This window comes from Polistes fuscatus, unplaced genomic scaffold, assembly GCF_010416935.1.
Source record: "Polistes fuscatus isolate 324 unplaced genomic scaffold, CU_Pfus_HIC Scaffold3, whole genome shotgun sequence".
Classification (NCBI taxonomy): Eukaryota; Metazoa; Arthropoda; class Insecta; order Hymenoptera; family Vespidae; genus Polistes; species Polistes fuscatus.
In genome coordinates, this window is record NW_025113107.1 from 553,767 (window position 1) to 578,272 (window position 24,506).

At 31.4% G+C, this 24,506-nt stretch overlaps 3 protein-coding genes across 12 annotated transcripts; 2 read left to right on the plus strand and 1 right to left on the minus strand.

Moving 5' to 3' along the window:
- Positions 1-451: 451 nt before the first annotated feature.
- LOC122520216 (serine/threonine-protein kinase Pak) lies at positions 452-6,581 on the minus strand. Of its 5 annotated transcripts, XM_043640273.1 has the most exons (11): positions 5,332-6,581; positions 4,982-5,090; positions 3,999-4,194; positions 3,690-3,701; positions 3,030-3,198; positions 2,789-2,939; positions 2,597-2,714; positions 2,230-2,513; positions 1,636-2,131; positions 1,334-1,552; positions 452-1,242 (listed from the first exon to the last, which is right to left on the minus strand). In XM_043640273.1, the coding sequence occupies exons 2-11, from the start codon at positions 5,035-5,037 to the stop codon at positions 1,159-1,161; spliced, it is 1,785 nt and encodes a 594-aa protein (XP_043496208.1). In that variant the 5' UTR covers positions 5,038-5,090; positions 5,332-6,581; the 3' UTR covers positions 452-1,158. The 5 variants fall into 5 exon arrangements, with proteins under 5 accessions (XP_043496208.1, XP_043496212.1, XP_043496211.1 ...); XM_043640277.1 differs by having other exon boundaries at positions 2,789-2,915; positions 4,982-6,581; XM_043640276.1 differs by having other exon boundaries at positions 2,597-2,702; positions 4,982-6,581.
- Positions 6,582-6,845: 264 nt separating this feature from the next.
- Positions 6,846-9,649, plus strand: LOC122520229 (ras-related GTP-binding protein A). 5 transcript variants are annotated; one of them, XM_043640300.1, is made up of 7 exons: positions 6,846-6,885; positions 7,524-7,569; positions 7,665-7,764; positions 7,841-8,225; positions 8,323-8,538; positions 8,610-8,725; positions 8,807-9,649. In XM_043640300.1, the coding sequence occupies exons 2-7, from the start codon at positions 7,558-7,560 to the stop codon at positions 8,896-8,898; spliced, it is 921 nt and encodes a 306-aa protein (XP_043496235.1). In that variant the 5' UTR covers positions 6,846-6,885; positions 7,524-7,557; the 3' UTR covers positions 8,899-9,649. The 5 variants fall into 5 exon arrangements, with proteins under 5 accessions (XP_043496235.1, XP_043496234.1, XP_043496233.1 ...); XM_043640299.1 differs by lacking the exon at positions 6,846-6,885 and adding an exon at positions 6,918-7,035; XM_043640298.1 differs by lacking the exon at positions 6,846-6,885 and adding an exon at positions 7,049-7,449.
- A 133-nt stretch (positions 9,650-9,782) lies between these two features.
- LOC122520232 (beta carbonic anhydrase 1) lies at positions 9,783-12,066 on the plus strand. Of its 2 annotated transcripts, XM_043640303.1 has the most exons (5): positions 9,792-10,013; positions 10,654-10,738; positions 11,123-11,310; positions 11,387-11,578; positions 11,647-12,066. In XM_043640303.1, exons 1-5 carry the CDS (start codon positions 9,921-9,923, stop codon positions 11,854-11,856), a joined length of 768 nt encoding a protein of 255 aa, XP_043496238.1. In that variant the 5' UTR covers positions 9,792-9,920; the 3' UTR covers positions 11,857-12,066. The 2 variants fall into 2 exon arrangements, 1 of the variants encoding a protein (XP_043496238.1); XR_006304472.1 differs by lacking the exons at positions 11,387-11,578; positions 11,647-12,066 and having other exon boundaries at positions 9,783-10,013; positions 10,654-10,850; positions 11,123-11,214.
- The last annotated feature ends 12,440 nt before the right edge of the window (positions 12,067-24,506 follow it).

The window sequence follows — 24,506 nt, forward strand, 5'->3', positions numbered from 1 at the left end:
ATGAAGAACACACTTGACCAGACAACGTTCGTCCATATAAGGATGTTCTTATTAACTAACATATTTTAGTAAAGAGGACCTTATATACCTTAACGTGTCTTATCGCGATGCAAATGAGAAAAAGTACTTACTTTTGTTTATCTTAATATTATAAAACAGTAATCATGATTTGCAAAAATGAATATTCTAACTGCACAAAGCACAAATAACTCAATTAGCCATACTATATATAAACTAACAAAATGCGACCATTGTGATATCCAAGATAAGAGAAAATAATTAAAGCATTTTTAGTTGAATGAAAACATAATTCTGCGTATTAAGATATGATTATAAGAACGTGACTTTTGAGAACGTTTAAAACAAGTTAGGCTATCGCTTATATATATATGTATTTATGTCATATTGACAGACAAAAGGATTGAAAACATATTGCTCTGCTCTTCATAACTTCGTTCGAAAAATATAAGTCTGACATGAAGACCAATTTATTTTTCTCCTACAATTTATTTTTTGTCAAACCATAATAATGTATTAGAATAAATCTTATGTACTTGTTCACATTTGTTTATGGTATTATCTAATAAAGATCCTTGCTATAAATAATGTGTGTTTGTAGCTAACTCTGATCTTCAACTTTAGAGTCAATAATACTATTTTTACATTTTTAGAAAATAACTGACAAACACTTATCTATCCTTGATGATGAATGTTGATAAAAAAGTTTTTTCAGGCAATATTTGACGTCAACTTATGTTCGTTCATTTTTCAATATCTGTTTAATTTTTGACGCTAGAAATTTTTAGTAATCAATACACATCACCGAGGTAAATAAGGTCTCTGCCGTCAGATCGTACACAGTTTTTCTGATTTAACTTTTTCTCCTCACAACATGCGAGACCCGAGCAATTTAAAAACTTTGAAACCATTTCTCGATACTCTTCACGTATCGGATAAGTTCTATCTATTTATGACCTATATATATATATATATATATATATAATATATTTATATATATATGTATATATTTATATATGTTTATTTATTACATATATATTATTGAATTATTGTGCCGTTTCCGTTTTGGGAGGGTGGTTCGTTATTCTTTCACATAGTCATATTTATGATCACTTTCGACCATAGTCTTTCACTACTCTTTTAATGACCTTTAGCAGCCTCTTTTGCTGCCATAATTAAAGGTGTTAAGGAGGCTAGTGGCCTTGCTAACTTCAAAAAAGGATGCTGTAAAGGAATGTCAAATATGTCCAATGGTACAATAATAACATTATTAAATATAACAGTAAACTATCTTTCATCAACTCAAGTGCGTTACCTTTAATAACTCTGAAGCTGCAGATCGTTTTTCAACTTCAACTTCTAAACATTGGTCTAAGAAATCTTGAAAGATACCAGATAATTTATCCTTCTCTTTAATTTCTGGTTTTCCATTAGTTGCAATTAAATATAATGCTCTCAGTGGATTTTCATTCAAATATGGTGGTTCTCCTTCTATCATTTCAATAGCCATTATTCCCAATGACCATATATCTACCTGTTTTGTTAAATTATTTTCATTTAATATTTTAATAATTAATATTCATCGAGTATTATATAAAAGTTCGTATCTATTTATACCTTTGGACCATATTGCTTTCTTGTAACTACTTCAGGTGCCATCCAATATGGAGTTCCAACCATTGTAGTTCTTTTACTTTGTTCTGGAGAAATTTGTGCACAAAATCCAAAATCAGTTAACTTTACACCCCCATCCAGTCCAAGTAGGATGTTGTCAGACTTTATATCCCTATGTATAACTTGATTACAATGAAGGAACTCCAATGCTTGTAATACTTCTCTGCATACTGCAGCTATTTGGCCCTCATCCATACAAGTTTCAGTCACGACGTCAGTTAAACTACCACCAGGTAAATATTCCATCACTACCCATAGTTCTTCTCCCACTAAATAACTGTCCAAATAATTTACAACATTCGGATGTTTATTCTCCCGCATAACTAAAATTTCATTTATTATCAATTCTTTTTTCGGCTGTTGTGAAAGATTCATTTGTTTTATTGCAACTTCCATTCCTGTTGATGTTTCAATCGCTGTATACACTGTACCTGAAGCACTAATAGCAAACAAATGTTTGTTTTATTATTTTTTTATTCGCAGATATTATACTCCAGATAAAACATAATGAAATTTAAATTTATATTTAAAACTTACCCTTGCCCTATTTTTTCCATTTTTGTATACTTTCTATTTGGATCTCCTACACTTACAATTGTCCTAAGCTTTTCTAGTATTTCATCATCCGACATTTTCTTTTTTCTTGCTTTATCACTTTGTGCTGGTCGCGTTTGATCAGTCGTAGTCGATGTAGGTGTTGCTTGATTCTTATTTCTATCTAATTGCGATTGATGTTGTTGTTGTGGTGTTCCATTTCTTTGAGGTGATCCCAATGTAATTGCCAATGATGGGGGTGGTTCTTCTTCTATAGGCTTTGTATACTGAATATTTAAATTTTAAATTATATAAAATCAATTTTATAATTACCTTATATTTTCATCATTGTACACATTAGAAAACTTACTATTGACTTTGTACGTTCTGGTCTCGCAGAAATAGGTGGAGGTGGTGGTTCATCTTCTTGTTCAGAACTAGTTGCACAAGCATCAGTTGGTGTACTACTGGGACTACTGCTACTTACTCTGCAATGTTATTGTTTCTCAGCTAATATTTAATTAATAGTTTTTTCATAATATAAAAATTGTAAAAGGCTCACCTGCTCAATGAATGCTGAGAGTGAGAGCTTCCTGAAGCCTGAGACATTGCCTGTCCACGAATATTTCCTACACCTGTACCAACAGTAACACCCATACTTCGCGGGCTACTTGCTCTTTCTATTGGAGCTGGGTGTGCAGTTTGAATGATATCTGTATTATTAATATAACAAGTACAAACGTTTTTTCTTTATAAAAATAAAAAAAAAGGAAAAAAAAAAAATAAATTGATATTGAACTTACCTATAACTCCAACCATCTTAGTTGTAGTCATGTATTTAGAACCTTTTGTTTCTTTACTGCTACTATCATACCAATTTAAAACATCCAAGACAGCTTGTGGGTTTTTCTTTTGCTCTTGTTTACTAATGTTACTTGACATAAGAAGTCTTGCCCAAGCCTCTGGCATTCCCTGTGGATGATAATATTATATTTTAAAATGATAGAAGTCATAGTTATATTACAATAAGGGGGAAGTCAAATATAACAGGTAGACAATGCTGGCTAGATTAATCCTACTTTCTACAGAATAGGAAAAAAACAGGGGAAATAGATAAATCATTAGATAAATAAATTATTATAGAATATATATTTTAGGGTAAAACATGCAAATGTAAGGTTTTTATGATTCGTTTAATATACCCAATAAATTTATATTACAAGTTAACAATCACCATGATTCATTCTGCAGGAAAGCAATAATGTTAAATGCCACGTTGCCTAAAGCTATATTAATCTACAGAAGCATTTATGCTTATGAAATCTATGATATATCCTACAGTTTGACTCCAACAAAAGAATTAATTCTTTTTTTAACAGCAACGAAAACAAACTCTTAAACAAGATGTATGTACAAGGTAAAATACAGGCAAAATAAGTCTGTGGTCATTTTAATTTACTTACTTTTAATGGCAGCTTGAAAGAAATAGTGTCTAGTTAGTTTTCCATGTGAGAAAATAATATGTATAAGAAGCTGAGACAAATTACCAAATTACCGTTCCACAATGTCCATACGTATGTGAAAAAAATGTTTGAAACTTTATTTTTGTAGATACGGAAGATCCATATGAGTATTTTCAATTTTATATCACTTAACATTTAATTATTGCATATTATATTATTTGGATGTTCCGTATCATGGTACAACAGCAAAGCAGGAAGCGAGTGCATTTTAAACGACGTTAAAAAATAATTAAAAATAATGAAACATACCGTAAATTCACCAGTGACAGCATCAAATCCAACATGCACTGTATGTTCAAAATTCGTTGGATAACTTATATTTGGTTTATCTTTATTTTCTTTCGTCTTCATTTTGCCTTTCAATGTTTTTTTCTTACGTTCATCTGAATCTGGTTCTTTTGGTAGTGGGCGCATATCCACTGGCAAATTTGGTGCAGATTCACCTCTACAACATATTCATTATTTAGTTTTAATAGATTTTTATTTAATTTGATAAATGGTCATCTATAATTCTTTATAGAAATAATTTATAATATATGTGCTATTTTATTAAATGATACATAGTAGATTAAGTAGAATTAAGAATCAATAATTTGAATTATTACTCGTATAAATGTAACAGATATTCTCATACTGAAAAAAAAAATTGTTTACATATTGAAAGTACCAATTTGTATATATTTTTAAATTTGATAAATGTATTGCTCAAATAACATACACAGATCTTAAAACCTGGCCCCCTACATTAGAATGTCATCGTATCTGAACTGAGAGATTTTATTTTTAGCGAGTACAAAATTAGTGGTAGAGTTCTTCTATTTTTGGAGGACTCAGACTTGTGTATATTATAAGAAAAACAACAAAATATTGTTAACTGTCATAAAATTGTTGATTATAATTACAGCAACGATTGATTATCAACTTACCAATGCGCAACAGTATTATCTTTTTATTATTTCTTTGTTCATGCGCATATAAACATATAATTAAGAATCTGGTAAAGTATGTAAGATAATATCATATATTATGTATGCGTGTTATAAAATATTAATATTTCAATGTCAAAACCCATATATACCCATATATACATTTACAATTTGTTATAATTATTAAATTCCTCTTTATTAAGCGTAGCAGTAGCTAATCAATATCCAATAAAACAGATCATATAATACAAAGTAATATGGTATTTGGCAATGAAAGGTATGTATAAAAATGACAAGCACATGTACCTATTAGATGTCAGCCGTACAGGAGGTGCAGGAGGTTTATCTTCTTCGTCTGACATATTGCACCTGCTTCTTTCTCTTAGTTGCCAGTCTATTTTTCGTGGCTGCGTTTCTAATATTTTATTTAGAAATACAAATAATTCACAGCTATACTTGTTAAAGTTCAATCAACAATCTTACTTTCTAAAGTTTTAGAAATGATAGACCTTCTTTTAATCACAGTATACTAGAAATCTTGGTGGCAATAACACTGGTACTAAGACTCATTGAACACTACTATCATATTACAAAAATGATCTTATCCTGAAGTAAGTGACGAGCTTTTCAAATAAATATTCATATAAGTATATTACGTTTCGTAGTCGAGAATAGGGAAGATATTAGATAAACCGGTAGAAGACATGGATCGGAACGAATAGAAAGATGCCTCTTCCCCTTCCACCTCGTGGGTGTCACTCTTAAAAGGTTACTCCAAAATGGGAAAGAAGGGAGAAAAAAAATCTCCGTGTAGAATGTTGGTATCGTTAAAGAACGGACGGCGTCCTCGAACAGGTCAATGTCGCGACGATGGGGTATACTCGAAGACGGGGGACAGCCGGGCGCCTCGGAAGCGTGATTCACGCACGGGTGCAGGCAAAGTACCCCGCCGCATTCACCAATCTTTCTTCTCCTTTCTTCTAACTACTCTCTTCTTTCTCAGAGTCGCGTCGCGGCTATCTTTCTCGCCCCCATCCAGGATAGAAAGGAGCAATTGTGGTTCCACTTTCTTTTCCTTTTCTATCTGCTGGCACCACCACTACCACCACCACCGTCACCGTCACCGTCGTCGTCACCGTCGCCGTCACCGTTGCTGCACTTGGCCGCACTTGGCCGCACTCGCTAAGGAATGAATACGAGTATATATCGTATATATGGCGCCGCTTCAAGCACACGTCCGTGATATGCCACGGTTGGATACGGCGAAGGAGGAACCATGCGGCGTTTCGCTCCTTATCGATGCTACTTTATTTCGCGCTCATAATCGTGCTACCCAAAGCGACCATCGGTACATATATATGTATATATATATATATATATCCTCTATTTAGTTCTCTTATTTCTTTACGGCTCTTCTCGAGGCCGATAAGAAGCTCGAATCACCGCCGTAGCGGCTCTCTAAACTGCACAAGCGCCGCCACACTGGAATAATATCCTGAATATATTTCTTCTTTACCTCTTTCCTATTCACTCCTATCTCTTTTCTCTACCTTCTATCTTTATCGTTTCTCTCTTTCTATCCTTTTTCATTTTCACTCTCTATTCTTTCTTTCCTTTCTCCCTATTCTCCATCTTCACCGCTAGTGCCTCTTTTCCTAATCATACATGGTTATTATCACTATGTGTTTAGAGTATGTATGTATAAATTATTATACAACACATATTTCTCTTGCTTCTTACACTTTTCAAACCCATTTATGTGCATTGTCACATACATATAAATTCGATCTTTAATATTTAATTTAAGTATAATCATTTTTTATGGTTCTTGTAAATAACATTTATTTGACATTATGATTGAACATTCATACGAAGTTGCCACCATTTTAGAATAACAATAATGTGTTAAGTAAACGTGTATATACTTGGTTTCATTGATATTTATTGATATTGATTTATCTAATCAATCCAATTTATATCGTTATTTTTGTTATGACAAACTCTCTCTTTCTCTACTTATATATTTATAATTAAATTATGAAATTATGAATACAAAAAACGCGGTTTTTAAATAGATTACTTTAAGGGGATCGTTTATTGGTCAGTAGATAATAGTAATTGATCAATCAGCAAATTCCAGGTCAAGCGAGGTGTGTACTGATTGGCTAAGGAAAGATATGAAAAATAAACTTTGTACGGTGCAAAAAGTGGTGAATTAAAAACTTGATTTTACTTAATTTAATATAATTCATATTTATTACGCACGTTTAAAAGAAGTTTTTTTTTAAATTTCTTATGTATCGTATCAGCAATATAGTTAATCACATTTGAAGTTTAATAAAGAAGAGACTTTATTAAACGTTAATATATATCTTAATCATAGTTTAAGTATAACGTAAATTAGATTGAAAATATTACAGATTTAGTAATGATCAATACGAGACAACAATTAGTTTCTCTTATCTTTTTTGTTTATTTACGATGAATGTACAAAAATTATTTCTGTTTAGGTAATGCTAACGCCTTACTCAGAGTACTATGTGTAATACTTGATAGAAGTAATTTTTGTGTTTGTATTTGTGTATAGCAATATTGAATTTGCTACGTATTGTGATTCATTATCTTATAAAAGAAATATTATTGTTAGTGGATTTTACTGCGTATATTGAGGAGGGCGTATCAATCCTACAATTTATAGAATATTTTTCAAATACATTTGCATAACCTCAAATGTGAGATTTTGCATATGTTTGTATTAGAATGGACATTATTTAGTGAGTTAATCATTTTAGATTTAATTGATTAGTCTATAGAATTTCATCCTAAATAAGTTATTTATCATAAATAGTGTTACTTGAAGGAATTTGATCAAAAAATTCAAGATGAAGAAAAAGGTACTATGATTTTATATATTGTAAAGTATTAGTAATAGTTAATAATAAAAAATATTATTTATTGTGCCTTCTTTTTGTATATGTATATTCTTTAGGTTTTGTTGATGGGCAAAAGTGGCTCAGGAAAGACGAGTATGCGTAGTATTATATTTGCTAATTATATAGCACGTGATACTCGTCGATTAGGTGCAACAAGTAAGCATTTTTAATATTTTGTTATGATTTCTTATCATTTACATTTATATTATTAATTTGATTATATTCATAATAGTTGACGTAGAGCATAGTCATGTTCGTTTCCTTGGAAATTTGGTATTAAATCTTTGGGATTGTGGAGGTCAAGAAGCTTTCATGGAAAATTATTTTGCATCTCAACGTGATAATATATTCCGAAATGTAGAGGTGTTAATTTATGTTTTTGATGTGGAATCAAGAGAATTAGACAAAGATATGCATTATTATCAAAACTGTTTAGAAGCAATATTGCAAAATAGCCCCGATGCAAAGATTTTTTGTCTTGTTCATAAAATGGATTTGGTACAAGAGGATCAGCGTGATTTGATACTACGAGAGAGAGAGGAAGATCTCAAAAGACTGAGTTTACCACTTGGATGTACTTGTTTTAGAACTAGTATATGGGATGAAACTTTATATAGGTATTGACTTAGATTGAAGTACACTTTTATGTCGCTTAATACTTATCAGAATATGTCTCTTATCATTTAGTATGCTATTGCTTTTATCTTATTACAGAGCGTGGTCTTCTATCGTGTACATGTTGATACCTAATGTAGAAGAATTGGAACAAAGTCTAAATCAATTTGCAAAAATAATTGATGCGGATGAAGTACTATTATTTGAAAGAGCAACATTTCTTTTAATTAGCCATTGCGAAAGACAACTTCATAGAGATGTACATCGTTTTGAAAAAGTTTCGAATATCATAAAACAGTTTAAATTAAGTTGCAGGTAAAAAAAATGTAATATTTAATCAAATCTATTATACTTGTAATAAATAATAAGTATAATTTTTGTTGCAGTAAGTTAGCAGCACAGTTTCAAAGTATGGAGGTAAGAAATAGTAATTTTGCTGCTTTCATAGATGTATTTACATCAAACACATATGTGACGGTTATCATGTCAGATCCAGCTATTCGTAAGCATATTTATCACTTTGATTATAACATTTATTATTGTTTTAAATGATTAATTAATTTCAAATAATTTTCTGTTTAAGCATCGGCAGCAACATTAATTAATATTCGCAATGCACGTAAACATTTTGAAAAATTAGAACGGGCCAGTCAAAGTTCAGCATTGAGTAGATAGAAGTCAGCTCGACCCAGGCGCATTGTCGCTCGGGTCCAAACTGTTAATGACTGTTGAATTTAAGAGTCTGATGGAATGACCAATATTACATTTGGCAATCTATTTGCTGAAAATAATTCATCGAATAATAATAATATCCAGCTTTTATTATGAGCATTCATGACAGAAATATGAATAACTATACAGGGAATATTTCTTTGTTTCTTGCTCAATTGCTATGTTTGATGGTGCTGTAAGACTCTGTATCATCTCATAATAATTGTGGATCTGTGTAAACCTGTAAAGAGTAATTCAGTATCAACAACCATAAAGAAAATATTTTGTCTGAATTATTTATAATAGTAAATATATCACCTAGTTTGAATCCTAAATAACTTCATTTTTTAGACCGAACAATATTGTCATTGTTCCATGTTATATCAATATCTCGCATCAAATTTGTACAGTGGCTCTTGTGATCTTCTCAAAAAGATATATTTTCTTATACTGTATTTAGTTTCTTCAAAATAGCGTACAGTTAATGCAATTAATCAAGGAAAAGGAGTAAACAATTATTACAATATATTCTAAGCGACATGGTATTAATATCACATTTGTATATGTTTTGTGTTAAATATGTTAAATTAAATATTAAATTTGAATTGCGCTGCCTCGCACATACAATTAAGTAATTAAATAATCTATGATTGATATTATGGATTAACGGCTGTAATTGTTTTAAAAAATAAATAAAGTAATAATAGTCTAATAACTTTTTGCATTTATAATTAGATTATGTATTTTATGATTATAAACGAATAAATGAGAAATATAGATATGTATCATTTTATTATATTACTTTATATATTCTGAAGAGAAAATGTCAATCAATAATTGAAAGATAAGATTGATTAATAAGATCGTTTCAAATTTTGTCCGCCTTTAATCTGACAAATGGCGGATTTGTGTGTGTCACTGTTGACGACGCGTAAGCATACAGTAGTTACAACAGTAGTTAGTCTCTCTCAACGTGGTTCGTAACAATGGATAGAATAATTAAAGGTATTATGAAATATAGGCAGTGTCATAGAGAAGGAATGGTGAAACAATTTCAAAAAGTTAGAGATCATCCCGAGGTATGTTATTTATAATGCATTAACGTTTTTTTAAACGATGATTTACTATATATATATATGTGTACAAGTGTTCTTTTTTAACCTGTTTTCTATTTGTAAGTTTATGATAAAAAATTGTAATCGCATGTGACATTGAATCACACATTCCAATATTTAATTAGTAAGAGTAACAATAAAATATTATTAACAAAGAAAAACAATTGACAATTATATACAATTAAATGATTTATACTAACATTTATTTCTGTGTCCCTGAAATGTCTCTAAATTTTATGAAGAAGTATTGATAAATTTTTTCAAATGCCCTTTGACATTGTTATCGTTATACTAAATGATAGATTTTACTATAACTATTTCCTACTTTATGGATTGATTTCATTTATCGTAGTTTAAAAACTTTTATTATTTCACGTTTCTAATTTTCTACTTATTAAGTTAACTAATTTTTGACTTATTTAGATATGCTTTTTATTAGAAAATATGTGAATAGATAACAATATTCAATTTTACGATAGGAACGATGTCGCTGATAATTGCTTAGAACCAACGATACGATCGATAGTTCTATTTAAAGTGATTATAGTGAATATTACACTTTTATTTATTTTGTAATTGACTTTTATCATTCCTCTTATCACAGCCTAAAGCAGTATTCTTTACCTGCATGGACTCTCGGATGATACCAACTAGATTTACGGAAACAAATGTTGGGGACATGTTTGTCGGTACGAGACTTCATTATGACACTAACACACGCAATGTCTACTATCTGACTATTTCTATATGAAGAATCTGGAATTTCTAATGCATTATGGTGTATCGGAGACTGCCTATAAGGTGACAATCCTCAAATGAATATTAATTGAACAAATGCAATTCGAAGAGTATGCAGTATTATAAATTACATGATTTTCTATACTGTACTTTCATTAATTTATTTAATGAAATTACAATTAAAATTATAGTAATGTAATAAAATCTTGTTGTTAGTCTTGTTTGAGAATCGCACCTTCGAAGCACCGAAGTACATTTGTTGTTTGTAAATGAAAATGTTGATTATTCGAGAATTCGATCCTAATGATAGAAATCTCTTCTTATTTCTCTTTTAGTAAGAAATGCTGGAAATTTGATTCCACATTCTCAACATTTTGCGGATGAACTCACTATGTGCGAGCCAGCTGCTTTGGAACTTGGTTGCGTAGTCAACGACATAAGACATATTATAGTTTGTGGGCACAGTGATTGTAAAGCGATGAATTTATTGTATGCTTTGAAGGACGAAGAATTTGCTTCTCAAGTGAGTTGCTTTCTATATTATATCAAGCATGTATGCATCTATCGTCAAAGTAAAGAAAATAATATTTGAATTTTAGATGAATCGAAGGATATCACCATTAAGAGCATGGTTATGCGCACATGCTAGTAGCAGTTTAGCCAAATTTCAACAGCTTGAAATTACTGGCTTCCACGAGCCAATTTTGTTTCAAGCTGAAACACCATTGCGGAAGTTTGTTGTTTACATTGATCCTGAAAATAAGTTTGCCATAGAAGATAAATTGTCTCAAGTAAGTATCAATAGAAAGGTATTTATTAAAAGTGAACTTATTTTAATATCTAATTTTTTTCTACATAGATTAATACATTACAACAGCTTCAAAATATTGCTTCTTATGGTTTCTTAAAAAAAAGATTAGAGAGGCACGAATTACATATTCATGCTTTATGGTTTGATATATATACAGGGGACATTTATTATTTCAGTAGAGCTAATAAGAGATTTGTCGAAATAAATGAGTTAACAGAGACACCTTTGCTCAAAGAAATCAAGAAATATTATTCTTAGGTGTTTAGGTCTTGAGATGGAGTTCAAAATCTCATGCTTTGTTATTTAATCGTGTAAAGATCCGTGAATTATTTTATCTTTCACAAGGGATCATTCTGTGATTGCATTTTCTAGCTCTTGTTAAATTCGATCATTCAAATGTATGCAATGTACCTGAAAGTAATTTTATATTTTATATTTCCTTTTATATATATATATATATATCAATTTATATTGATTTTATATTATATAAGCATAATATTTCTAACAACGAATAGGAAACAATCATATTGAATTATTTATAAAATAATATATCTTTTTTTTATTGTATTATTGTAGCATACACATAATTATAATTTGAATGTTAAAAAAGATGAAACTGAGCAAAACTAGAAGCTTTAAAAAAAATGAAGATTATTTTTGTAAAATGTGATTTTAAAAAGATGTATGTTATAACTTAAGGAATTTATGTCTGTATACAATATTTTCTAACATATTGTACTTCGTAATTTAACGTAATATATAAATATATATATTATGCATATACATAATATAATACATTTATTTTCATATTATAATAACTTTTTCACGTGTTTTATTAGTTTTTATTTTAATTTAAATCGAAGTTGAATGCAGCATTTTTTTTAAAAATAGCACGATTCATAGATAAAATTAGAACACAATTATTTTATTATTGGTACAATTATTCCGTAAAAATAATCGCTTATTTATTGAATCTGATATCTATCGATTCAAATGGGAATGATCTCCAAGCAAATTGAAATGAAGAAATAAAAGGCGGAGGACGCATCCAACGAACGATGAACGAACAGCTTTGCGTTCAAAGGAATTAGAGCATGCCATTCCCGAAAGAGAAAGCAAAACAACGAAGGAAGGTACCCTGAGTCAGCCAGGACGGCGAAAACACACTGGGATCGCATTAATTTATGCAATTTTTATATGGGATACATTTAACTTAATTAATCATCAACGAACAATCAAATTGAATGTAGTGGTAGGGTTTTGGGATCACCGTAAATAAGAAAATTTTTCAAGTGGTAAGAATTTAGTGATTAGTAGTGGGTTTTATTAATTCATATCTATGGAATATGATTATTATTTTATAGTTAAATAGAGGCAACCCTCTAATAATACAGTTAATTAGCGTATCGTGTTATGTATATACATTATAAATATAATAATGTTATACAGACTGGTCACCATTCCTAATTTGTTGAAGCCATCTTTAAAATAGTTCCTACTTATTCTGAAAAATATTTAATTAAAATAAAATCTTTAATATAGTATATAAAAAAAGAGTAAATAACATAGCATAGTTTAAATCGTCGATAAAAAAAGTTGTATTGTTAATATAAAACGAAGAACGATTTCTCGTATTTTACTTCTCGTGGATTCGCCGAAGGCACGCTAAATAAGAAACGTTAGAAAAATGAAGAAGAAAGACAAAAAAACATAAGAGAAGAGGAACGTTTCGCGGCACGAGTAACTCGCGCTTTTCAGCTCGTTTCGCGGTAAAAGTGAAGAGGACTGGCTTCTCTTTTCTGTCTAACATAAGCGAATAGTTAGATAGTCGGGCCGGTTAGGCCGGTCTACGGAGTGTGACGGGCCTACGGTACGTACGGGCCAGAAGGAGAGTATCGGAAGGCGAAGAGGAGAATCTCGGAGAATTTACTCTTCGATGCTTGGAACTCAAAGAAGGAGAGCTTCTGTGTCTTCCTTCTTCTTTCTCTTCTTCTTCTTTCTACATGTAATCTTCCTATCCTCTCCTACCCCGCGAACAGCGCTGGCATACTGCCCTGAATCCTTTCAGGGTATATATATGTATGTATGTATCTATGTGTACCGTATGGAGGTTTGTTATTTCTGCAGGCATTTGGATTATACAATCGAAAGATCCAATCATATTAATTAAATTGTTTGTCGATTTTTAATTATTAATTTATGTTTTTTTTTTCTTATATTTATACTCTATATGATTTTTTTGTTTATATATATATATATATATAATTTTGTATCTATTATTTGAAAGAATAGTTAAGAGTTTTGGTTGCACAGATATACCTTTAGATAATTTTTATTTCTTTTTTTTCTATTATTTCCAAAGAGAATTGTTATTTGTTTTTTTCTTCTATTCAACGACATTTAAAGTCTATATATCGAAGAAAAGAGTTTCGTTTTCACCTCAATCTTTTTTTTGGTTGTCTACCTAAAACTCAAGGGAGGATAAAAAACATTTTTAGGCGCATAAAGTAACTTCCAATAAAGCCCACTTCCGATTGGATTCGGTTGTGAAATATTTGTATATATTTGTCAAGTTCAACACGTAAACCTGTCGGATCGACAGAGGTTCTATAGAAAAAATGTTTTGAGGACACGGAGATCCTTCCTGAATCTGAATTGTTGTAACACCAAAACGGAGCAACAGGTGGTAAGGACCACCTGAAAACGAAGTAAGAAGCCAAGAGGTAAAGAAAAAAACAGTCGGCTTTTTTTAACCATAGTTCTACCGCAATTCGTCAAAATTTTACTTCCGTATATAATTTATTTGTCTCTCTCTTTATTTAAGAAGCTCACTTACAATCGTTCCTTTTATACCATAGATGTTTATTTACTAGGGACAGGTTGAAGAATGTTAAAGTTACATGACAAAGAATTCTTCAAAATACCTTCGATTCTCTACGGGTCCTATTGATAGTGACGCAACAGGAAGGATACGTTATCCCTCTTCAAAAAATTGGTACCTACCAACGTAGGTAGAAAAAAATTCTCGAGAATTCAAGTTTTTACGATTTATTTCGTTAGAATGGAAATAACATCCTTTTAATCAGTTTTTCCACCCTTGTGAAAATCTTAATTCACTCCCTGTATATATATACACACACGTAAACACCACATTTACTTACCATTTTACGTATATATATACATTTATATTTATCTTCCTGAATTTCAACACACGTAACTAACACTTTATTTGTTAGATATTATTTGTAGTGTTATTAATTACGGTTGGTGCTATACGTCCGCGCGTTATCATTAATTTTTGCCACGGTTCGCGGCCTTCTTCGCAACGAAACACAACGGAGCAACGCAACGTAGGAATATAAAGTTTCGGAAAAATACAGGAGCGTAACGAAGTGGTAATGCCACTGGTGGCTGCAGTATGTTATGCCTCGGCACACACCACTGGCCACGCTATCTTTTTCTTTGGCGAACATGGAATGGAATAAATAAAAAAAAAATAAAAAAAAAAAAATAAAAAAAAGAATATAAGAAACAGGAAAAAAAAGAGATCACGCGAAATCGCGACATCGTTCTTCGCGCGTCATTTGCGCTTTTTAATCCAATTATACAAACCCATCTTAATTTCAACCCCCTTAGATTTGATTCGACGAAATACCCCTTCCCTTTTTTTTTCGTTGTAATCTAGATAAATTATTACATATATACGCAATGTAAATAAATTTTTTAATTAACTCGTAAATGTATAATATAAATTCGTTTCGAATAAAAAAAAGAAGAGAAGTTTTATTTCTTCCGTGTGTTCTATCGTTAAACTTTTATGCAGTTTATCGTGAGTTTCTTTACGGTTATCAAAACTCTTCCTTTTAAATTGTAATATTATTTCGTGGTATACGAATAAATTTCTCTTGCAACTTTCTTAGATTTTTATTATCGAAATGTTTACTTTCGTCTGAAAAATCAATTAATATGATAAGATATTGTTAAAACGAATATACTTGAAAATTAATCGTTTAAAGGATATAAACGGTGGTATATTGAATTGAATTCCAAATTATTTACATAAGATTTACAAAATTAGGAAGATAATTTTACGAATATTAATATAAGCGAGATATTGTCAATTATCTATTTTTTTTTTTTTTATATAATAATTTTGCACAAAATTATACGAAATGAATAGAAACAAATGTATTTGAAGCATGACTAGCAAACACGACGGGATTAGAATGACGGAAAAAGTGATGAAATTTGTCAACAAAAATCTGACGTTTCACCGTAAACGTTAGTCGCGTTAAAAGTGAGCGTAGAGAAGGAAGAGAAAGATATAAAAAAGAAGAAGAAAAAAAGGAAAATAGAGAAAAGAAAAAAAGAGAGAAAGAATGTAGATCCTTCGACAGGTATTCTTGTCTCCGTTGGTCTATCCTTTAATAGCACCGCCGCGTGTGAATTAAAATTTAGGTCGAGGAAGTCACGAGTGCGGTGCGTTTGACACGATTTTCTCCGTTCGTCGGTCGAATGTCAAGGTGTAGGTCCCAAGTAAACGGGTCCCATGTATATATGTATTACGCGCGTATCCAGTAAGCTTTTTCGGTCGTCCAAAATTCAAAGCACGACCGTTAGAATAACGTTTAACTGTAGAATCGTGGTGCAGCCTGTTAAACAAAATTTCCTCTTCCTCCTTTTCCTCCTCCTCCTCCTTCCTCGCGTTTTCTTATTATATTATTGAATTAGAATTTGCGACGATTATAATATTATTGTCATACCTATCCGAGATTGTTCTTCGTCATTTGCGGCGATTACAAATTATATCTAATAGCAATCTAAACATAAGATATACTTTTACGTTATGATTCATTTATAGATACATATATATATATATATATAAGTATTTATGTATAGTAATAATTTAATTTGATATAATTATATGCGATGTAAATGCATGTTAGAAAAATGTATATAAGATATAGATGGATAGGTGAGCGTAAAAATATTTATCTTTGTCTCGATCATATCGTAAAAAAAATGAGTCTTACGTTGAATAATTAAAGATAATTGATATTAAATATACGCGTTTAGGAGATAACAAAAAATACTTTTATCTAATGTCGAAACTAATTTAAAAATCGTTTAATACTTTATTATGAGCTATTAATTGCTTAGATAACGTGTTTTTAAGTAGGGAACAAATTCTTATATCCGATACAAATGGCTTTTTACAAAATGATTTGTATTTATTTTAAAATAGACCGCGATAAAAATGATCGTGCTAGTTGGGGGGGGGGGCGAAGGGGAGGGGGGAATCAATATGATTGAGCAAGCTGGATTAGTACGGTTTGTCGAATGTTTTTCAATGGTATCGTTTATTTTTGCACGGTGCTTGCAGAACGTAACGCCATCGGTTGCAGTATAATTGTTATATTATGTTGCAATAGCGTGCACAGGTGCAAGGAACTCTTGAAAGAACGTTCGATCGAGATAAGATCGTCGATCAACGCGGCCTTACCTTCGCCGTTTTATTTTATTTTGTTTTGTTTTGTTTTGTTTTCGCGCGCAAAAAAAGAAAAAAAAAGTATATGCACTACTACCAATGGGTGAGCATTATTCGTTTGAAGGAGTTATCTATGTGGCGAGATAAATAAGTAACTCTTCGGTTTTCACGTTAACACGAAGTGGCGTAATATGGATTAGCAGCAGCAGCAGCAGCAGGATCGACTGCGTTATATAAAACGACGACGACTACGACGACAAAACTCAACTATGGGAGGAAAAAGAACCACCGTTTCTTTATTACGATCCTTTATGACTTTCAACCATTGTAATTTATCGATTCTTGAGAAACGAATTTTAACAAGTACAACAAGTAAGAATTTTAACAATATTGCGGAAGGTTGTCCGAAAATTTAACACAAGCTAAACCTAGATATTTATTACTGTTCTATAGAAATAGTAATAAATCACTATTATTAAGTACATAATAGGAAGCGTGTGCCAGTGATAGTATAGTTAAATATTGATCGTTAAAGTATATAATAGTTAACATTTGAACTATCAATATTTACAGCAATTCTATATTGGTACTTAAACTAATATGTTTATTATGAATTTAAAGATACTCTTGGGAATCTACTTAAAAATATGATTTTACTTTTATCCGAATAATCTAACACTTATAAACCTGTAATCGTGTCAGATAGGACTCGGACTAATAGGCATTAGAACATTTGTTAACATTCGCTTCTTTCATTATTTTTGTTGTTGTTCTCACATTTATATAAATATTATACAAATATAATAAAAATATAATAAAAATATAATATAAAAGAAGTATAACTTCAATAAATATAATAAATATAAAATAATGAATAATAATAAAATATAATAAATATAATATATATATAAATATTATACAAATTTATATAAATATCACAATAATAAGATATATAGAATATAACGATGATATACGTTTGTTTGATGGTTTGTTAAAAAGACGTTAAAAAAGAAAACAAGGAGAGATACGATATCATGGAGAAACTCGGTTCAAATGGCAACGTGGGGTCCTCGTATCGCGTGTGTTAGATCGCGTACGTAGACGGCGTACAAGTTCAAGAACAATGGCACTTTATGTTCCGTATGACGCAGAAGAGGAGGTTGGTTGGTTGGTTGGTTGGTTCGTTCGTTCGTTTGTTGATAGATAGTAAAATGTATATAGGTACAGGTATAGGTTGGTTGATAGATATAGAAGGTAGATATATATACAATTCTGCCAGCCAACAACATAACTTTGCTTACGACGAGTCATTGTGGTGGTACTACCAAGCAGTTGCGGGATGGTGATGGGCAATGGCGGTGGCGGCGGTGGCCGGCAACTTTTCTGTGCCACTGACCTACAAACACACTTACCTATGTTATACTATGTTACTATATATGTACTTATGTGTGTGTTGTATCGTTCCTCCTCCTCCTCCTCCTCCTCCTCCTCCTCGTCGTCGTCGTCGTCGTCATCATCGTCGTTGTCGTCGTTATCTCAATTCTTTAAATCCGTATGATCATTCCTTGTAGAAGAGGCTCGTCTATCTTCTCATATGCGCTATCGATCATGAAGAATATAGTCCCCCAGTATTCGTGAGAACCCTGCGATCCGATTACTTCAGCTTCTTCGAACTAACGGTTCGCTTAGATACCTCACGGGGGATAAAATACACCTAACTTTTCTCGCGAGGCTAATTTTCATTTGTATTTTTTCCCTTTCTATTTTTTTTTTTTTTTTATTAATATAATATAATTTATAATACTTCTCTGTGTTATATGTTAATCCCATTGTGCAATTTCAAAGTAGAGTTTTAACACAATAATTGGCTCACCTTTGATAATATGTTGGACTCGAATAGATGAATTAGTAAAACATTTTTGCGTGTATTCTTTTTTTGTAGAATTAATCGTGAAATAAATTGACGCGTTAAAAGAATAGCTAAGAAGAAAGTAAATAATACTTACTAAACGTAAGTATAGGTATATCTAACTTGTAATTATCTATCTAGCGAGATAATTATTATAAGACGGACTAATGTAATTATATATTTCATTTCTATGGGTTTTATGGGTTCAAGGTCATTAATAGTCGTTCCTAAGTTGTATATTAAAACCACCGTAGAAATAATCCCGAGTTATTAAGGACAATTTCTATGAGGAAGAAATGGGCCCACAAGCTTATAGCGGTCCGATTACTTTCCAACACCTCGGTTACGCGGAAATGATTTTTATGTTATTGAGTTACTCGATTGTAACCCCAAACGATGTTTCATGTAAAAGTAAGTAATAAGTATGCTACGAGGAGAATGGATGATAATAGTTATTAGCAATTTTCTTACGAAATCAATTTTTCCTATATGATATTTTTATTATTATTATTATTATTATTATTATTATTATTATTATTATTATTATTGTTATTATTATTATTATTATTATTATATGTTTTGCGATAATAAATAGTTGTCGTCGTAGAAGTTTTGCTTGTGCAGGCGTCGAAGTCACCGGGTATCAATTTTTCTGCGATCTTTTTTTGTTCCTTTTTGCGTAAGTATTCATTGTAGAAGTCTTGCTTATGCAGGCGTCGAGGTCTCCGGCATTGAGGTCTCTTAATAAAGATTAGAAAGAGATTTAAACGAGTGGTCCATATAAATCATGAATGTGTTTTACGGCAATTTTAATAAATAAGAGATAGTACGTATATTATATTATCATTTAATCGATCTTTTAATAGTTAATTCTTTTAAAAAGAAATGTAACATTTAGCATTTGGCAAGTGTAATAGTCCGTAATAGAAACGACAAGAGAATATAACAATGTATTCAGTTTTATGCTCCGTTTCGCGTTAGCGTGTTTATCATCGTTTGTATATACGTGGTCTTATACGACGACGAACAACGAAACAAAGTCTGTTGGTAGTTAACCACAAGAAGCTTGTACACACACACACACACACACACAGAGAGATACAAAAGTATAAATGTGTAAATATATGTGCGCGCGCGCACTCATTCGATGCTCGTATATACGCCCGAGCACGCGTGTAAAAATAAAACGTCTCCCCATAACTGCGCAGCCCCGATCCACGTTTACTCTCCATCTCGATTGGCCTACTTGGTAAACAGGACAAAACTAGAAGAGTGACGGCGTTCCTGCTGCTCGATTAGAAGAAGGAAGCGAAAGAAAAAGAAGAGTAGGAGGAGCTGAAAGAAAGAAAGAAAGAAAGAAAGAGAGAGAGAGAGAGAGAGAGAGAGAGAGAAAGAAAACTCGTAGACTTTTTATTTTGAAGCGAAAATCCAAGACGAAACTAAGAAAACGAACGTAAGAAAATCAAGATCGAGAAAAAGAAAGGCAATCATAATAATACGTGCGACGCTAACGAAATCGTTTTCGTCGTTATCTTCGTCATTATCACGTGCTAATGTAAGACGACCAACTTTTGGTTTCCTACGTTAACCTATCTTGTAACGAATTTCTTTATCCCATTACCGAAGACGAAAACCCTTCTTGCTCTAATTGTTTAACCGGACTATTACCAAGAGTAAAAACTTGGCCGCGTTAATCGTTCGTTCAGAGAGCAATGGCGATTGTCGATTCACCATCTGTGCGTTATTTTAATCGATGATGATTATCATCGTTGTCTGGGTGTTTAGTTTAAACTCGATATACACGATACGATTATCTCCGACGCTGTAGAATTATGGAGGTCATCCATTGACGTTTTATAAGAAAAAAAAAAATTGTTGCAAAAAATGCGTTCTCAATTTGATTATTTTTTCTGTATAATAATCCTCCTTCATACGAGTTATCTTTGTATCTACGAATGAACGAACAAACAAACGAGCTATTATTTTTCCAATGACTCAGACAGGGCTAATAATCGTACGAACATTTATTTACGTTAGTTATACGTTTAAAGAAAAATTGGTATTGAGCACGAGCATGCTCGAAGGTGTTCGTTCTTCGTTTTTCGGCCCTTCTCTTCCTTTTTCTTTCATTTTTTTTTCTTTGTTCTTCCTTTTTGTTCCTTTTCTTTTGACCGTTTCGCCGCCTACCGAAATCCGGAACTACCAACGATATTTGGAGGTCTCCGAGCTCCTCCACTCCCTCTCCCTCGATGTCTTACACACTTTTCAGAATGTCCTCATTTTTTTGGGGTCTCAGACTCTTGACCGTTGCGTGACTTCCTCAACGCTAATGTAAGATCCGTGTGTGTATCTATGTATGTATATTATATTGATATTTTAACTGTAAGAGGAATTCAAATTACATCTGAAGTCAACGCCAAAAGATGTAACATCGTTCAATTAGAACTCGAATATTTACAGTTGCATGATCATTAATGAACGTTATGTAAAAGTATTCGCTTTTTGTAAAACTTATTATATTGTCTAACGACGTAGATTGTGTAACAATTGCCCAGAGGAATATAAAAGAAATGTTCAATTAATAGCTCATTTTTATTAAGTATAGTTAACTTATAGAAATATAATATCAGTAAAGGAATGCGGGTCTAATGGTCATAACGCAAACCTATTAACGAATAAAATATTTTTCCCTTATCTTTGTTTATCGCTGCAGGGAAGAAAAGAGAGATAAAATAAATAAAGATAAATTCATTGTTGTTTGAATCATAGTTAAATCAATACAAACAACATATTTATGATAGATCATTATTTTTATTACAACTAAAATATTTGAATTAGTCCTAAATAACGTATGTAAGTGTGTCATTTCTTAAACATTATCTATTGAATGATTCATTGAACGATTGAAGTATTACCTTATCTCATTCGATAAACATCGGTGCTTAAAATGAACCTTAATAACCCCTGATGCAACCAACACTTAACGATGACGATTAGGAAAAAAAAAAGCAAATAAATAAATAAAATGAAAAACTTGTCTTTTGTTAATACGCATAGATTATATTTATGTAACGACCTCGTCCAATTTTGTTCTTCCCCGTTCTTCCTCGTCATCTTCGTCATCGCCTTCGTGTCGGGAATGATCACGGCAATTCTAACAAGGTATAATATGGAACCCGTGTGTAACGGCAACGCGAGTAAATTTCCTCGTAAGTTTATCGTGCAACATCCGCGTTAGGTTGATGTCCATGTGTGTAAGCGAACAACCCAACTACCCCCACCATCCCTCTCCTCCCACTCGCCACTTGGCCATTCGAACATTGGTGGGGTTAGGTAAGAAGCTCACCTGTATACTCGCACGTATCACACGAGCACGTGTGCGTGACACTTCGAGACGAGGTACACATGCCGGCAGGGTAAGCCTCGTGATTGGTCGAATGCCTAACATCGACGTTTTCACTCCACGCTTCGTCAAATGTAACACGTACGAACCAAGTATATAGATATGTAAGTAGGTATATATATATGTGATGATATACTTTTATATATATACATCGAGCTGCTTCTTAATAGGAGAACACGAGCTTGCTGAGTCCTTGCCAAGGCCGATCGAACTTGCTTCTTCTTGGCTACTACTAATGACCCGTCGACATTTTTTTCTTTCCTTTTCTTTTTCTTTTTCTTTTTCTTTCCCTTTCTTTCTTTCTCCTTTCCTTTATTTTTTGTTTTTTTTTTCCTATTAACTGCCTTTCGATAATCGACCGATGTCGTACGAAAAAATCTCCATTGTTATATTTGTTTTATATTATAGTTCAAATAATTACAATGTTGGATTTTTGTTGCTTTCTTGTTTTATTCAAACATTTTATCTTTACCGTTGAAAAAATACCGTTAATTAGACGATAGTCCTTGAACGGAGAAAGTGTTGGATATAATAATTTGGAGGACTTTGGACTTTTGTGCATTTTGTATTCTGTGTTTTGGGAACGTAAAGGAATTTTATTCTTTGTTGAAAAGATTTTTTCTAAAGCCTATTTTATTCTGTATAGTTTGACAAAAGAGTCGGAGGTAAACACTCGGAGGTATCTTTTCTTTTATTTCTGATTTCAACACACGAATAAAGTAGAGTCTCCTAAAAGTCATCAAAAGTTATGGAAAAACTCACTCGAAGGTCCTTTGGTGTAATCCATAAACAATTTAAAAATATTCTTCAAATTTATATATATCAAAGAAATTGATATTTCTGTATTTAAGTAATCGCGTTATCGTAAAAATCTAAAATTAATGTCATTGATACGATTTCGTATTATATTTTTCTATTTTATTCGATTCGTATATAGGAACATTTTATTTTTCAATCCTCTCGAATATTTGTCTATAAGAGAAAATTCCATTCAAGAAGTAAACGGAAAGAAAAAGAATCGGAAGATATACCTTTTTTTTTTTTAAAGCATTTTACAAAGACTACCGTACTATTCTTTGAATGAAAATCAACGGAATCGTTTGACCAGGTAAAAATAGGAAACGGGAGACAGAGGTATAGCGGTTACACCTATTAAACTATGGGAAATATTTGGCTCCCTTTCAGTCAAGCTTCCAATTTTAGAGGACAAGAGAATAAAATTCTTTTTCTTATTGTTAAACATGAGAGATATTGTGTATATAATAAATTTTCGAGAAGACATGTTATTTAAAAAGAAAAAAGAAAAAAGACTAATACAGCCGTAATATTTTTTCTGATTTTTGAACATAGGTAGATTCATGTCAAATTTATTCCAATTCATACACAAGATATTGTAATTATTTTTCTTTAAGATCAATTGTAAAATCAATCGATCTTGTAAAATCAATCGATCTTGTAAGATTAATTATACAAATTTGAATTCTAAGATGTTTTTATTAACCGTATATAACTAGTGTCAAATTTGTCCGAATTTATGAAACATAATTCATAAAATATTTATATATTTTTCCTAAGTATACAAATTTTCAGAACTGGTTAGTATTGAGTATAGAATCTTTCAAAATAGATACCACGGAAAAGTATTAGTCGACAAATACATCAAAATATTTCGACAACTCAGCGTGAATGGATCGACTTTAAGAAACCGTGTGTCTCTCAATATTTAAACTCGTACTACTTGCTGTGAAAGAGAAATGAATGCGTCAAGACCTTGATTGTATACATCCTTTTTCCTTATTGTTAGAATTATTCGGAAATAGAAGAAAAGGTTTTTTCCCTTTGAGGATTTGATTAAATCTTCCTAATTGAGGTCACTACTTTTCTTTCAATTCTAATCCTACCTATTGTAGATAATTTTGTGAACTTATAGAGAAAATATTTTTTCACTTAAAAATAACAATAATATGATCAAGCGTTAAAAATGACAAATATTTTAATATATGAAATAATGAATAAACAAATACAAATGACAAATATTTTAAAAAATGACACTATATAAATGGTAATAATTATATAGAAATGAATTCTTCTATATAAAATGAAATACA

Coding starts and splice junctions, on each gene's coding strand:
- LOC122520216 (XM_043640273.1), bottom strand. CDS start 5,037: ATGTCAGACGAAGAAGATAAACCTCCTGCACCTCCTGTACGGCTGACA. Junction 4,195..4,981: donor GTACGGCTGACATCTAATAG/GTACATGTGCTT, acceptor AATATGTTGTAG/AGGTGAATCTGCACCAAATT. Junction 2,715..2,788: donor TCTCAGCATTCATTGAGCAG/GTGAGCCTTTTA, acceptor ATAACATTGCAG/AGTAAGTAGCAGTAGTCCCA.
- LOC122520229 (XM_043640300.1), top strand. Junction 7,765..7,840: donor TCGTCGATTAGGTGCAACAA/GTAAGCATTTTT, acceptor TATTCATAATAG/TTGACGTAGAGCATAGTCAT. Junction 8,726..8,806: donor CATGTCAGATCCAGCTATTC/GTAAGCATATTT, acceptor TTTCTGTTTAAG/CATCGGCAGCAACATTAATT.
- LOC122520232 (XM_043640303.1), top strand. CDS start 9,921: ATGGATAGAATAATTAAAGGTATTATGAAATATAGGCAGTGTCATAGA. Junction 10,014..10,653: donor AAGTTAGAGATCATCCCGAG/GTATGTTATTTA, acceptor CTCTTATCACAG/CCTAAAGCAGTATTCTTTAC. Junction 10,739..11,122: donor TGTTGGGGACATGTTTGTCG/GTACGAGACTTC, acceptor TTTCTCTTTTAG/TAAGAAATGCTGGAAATTTG.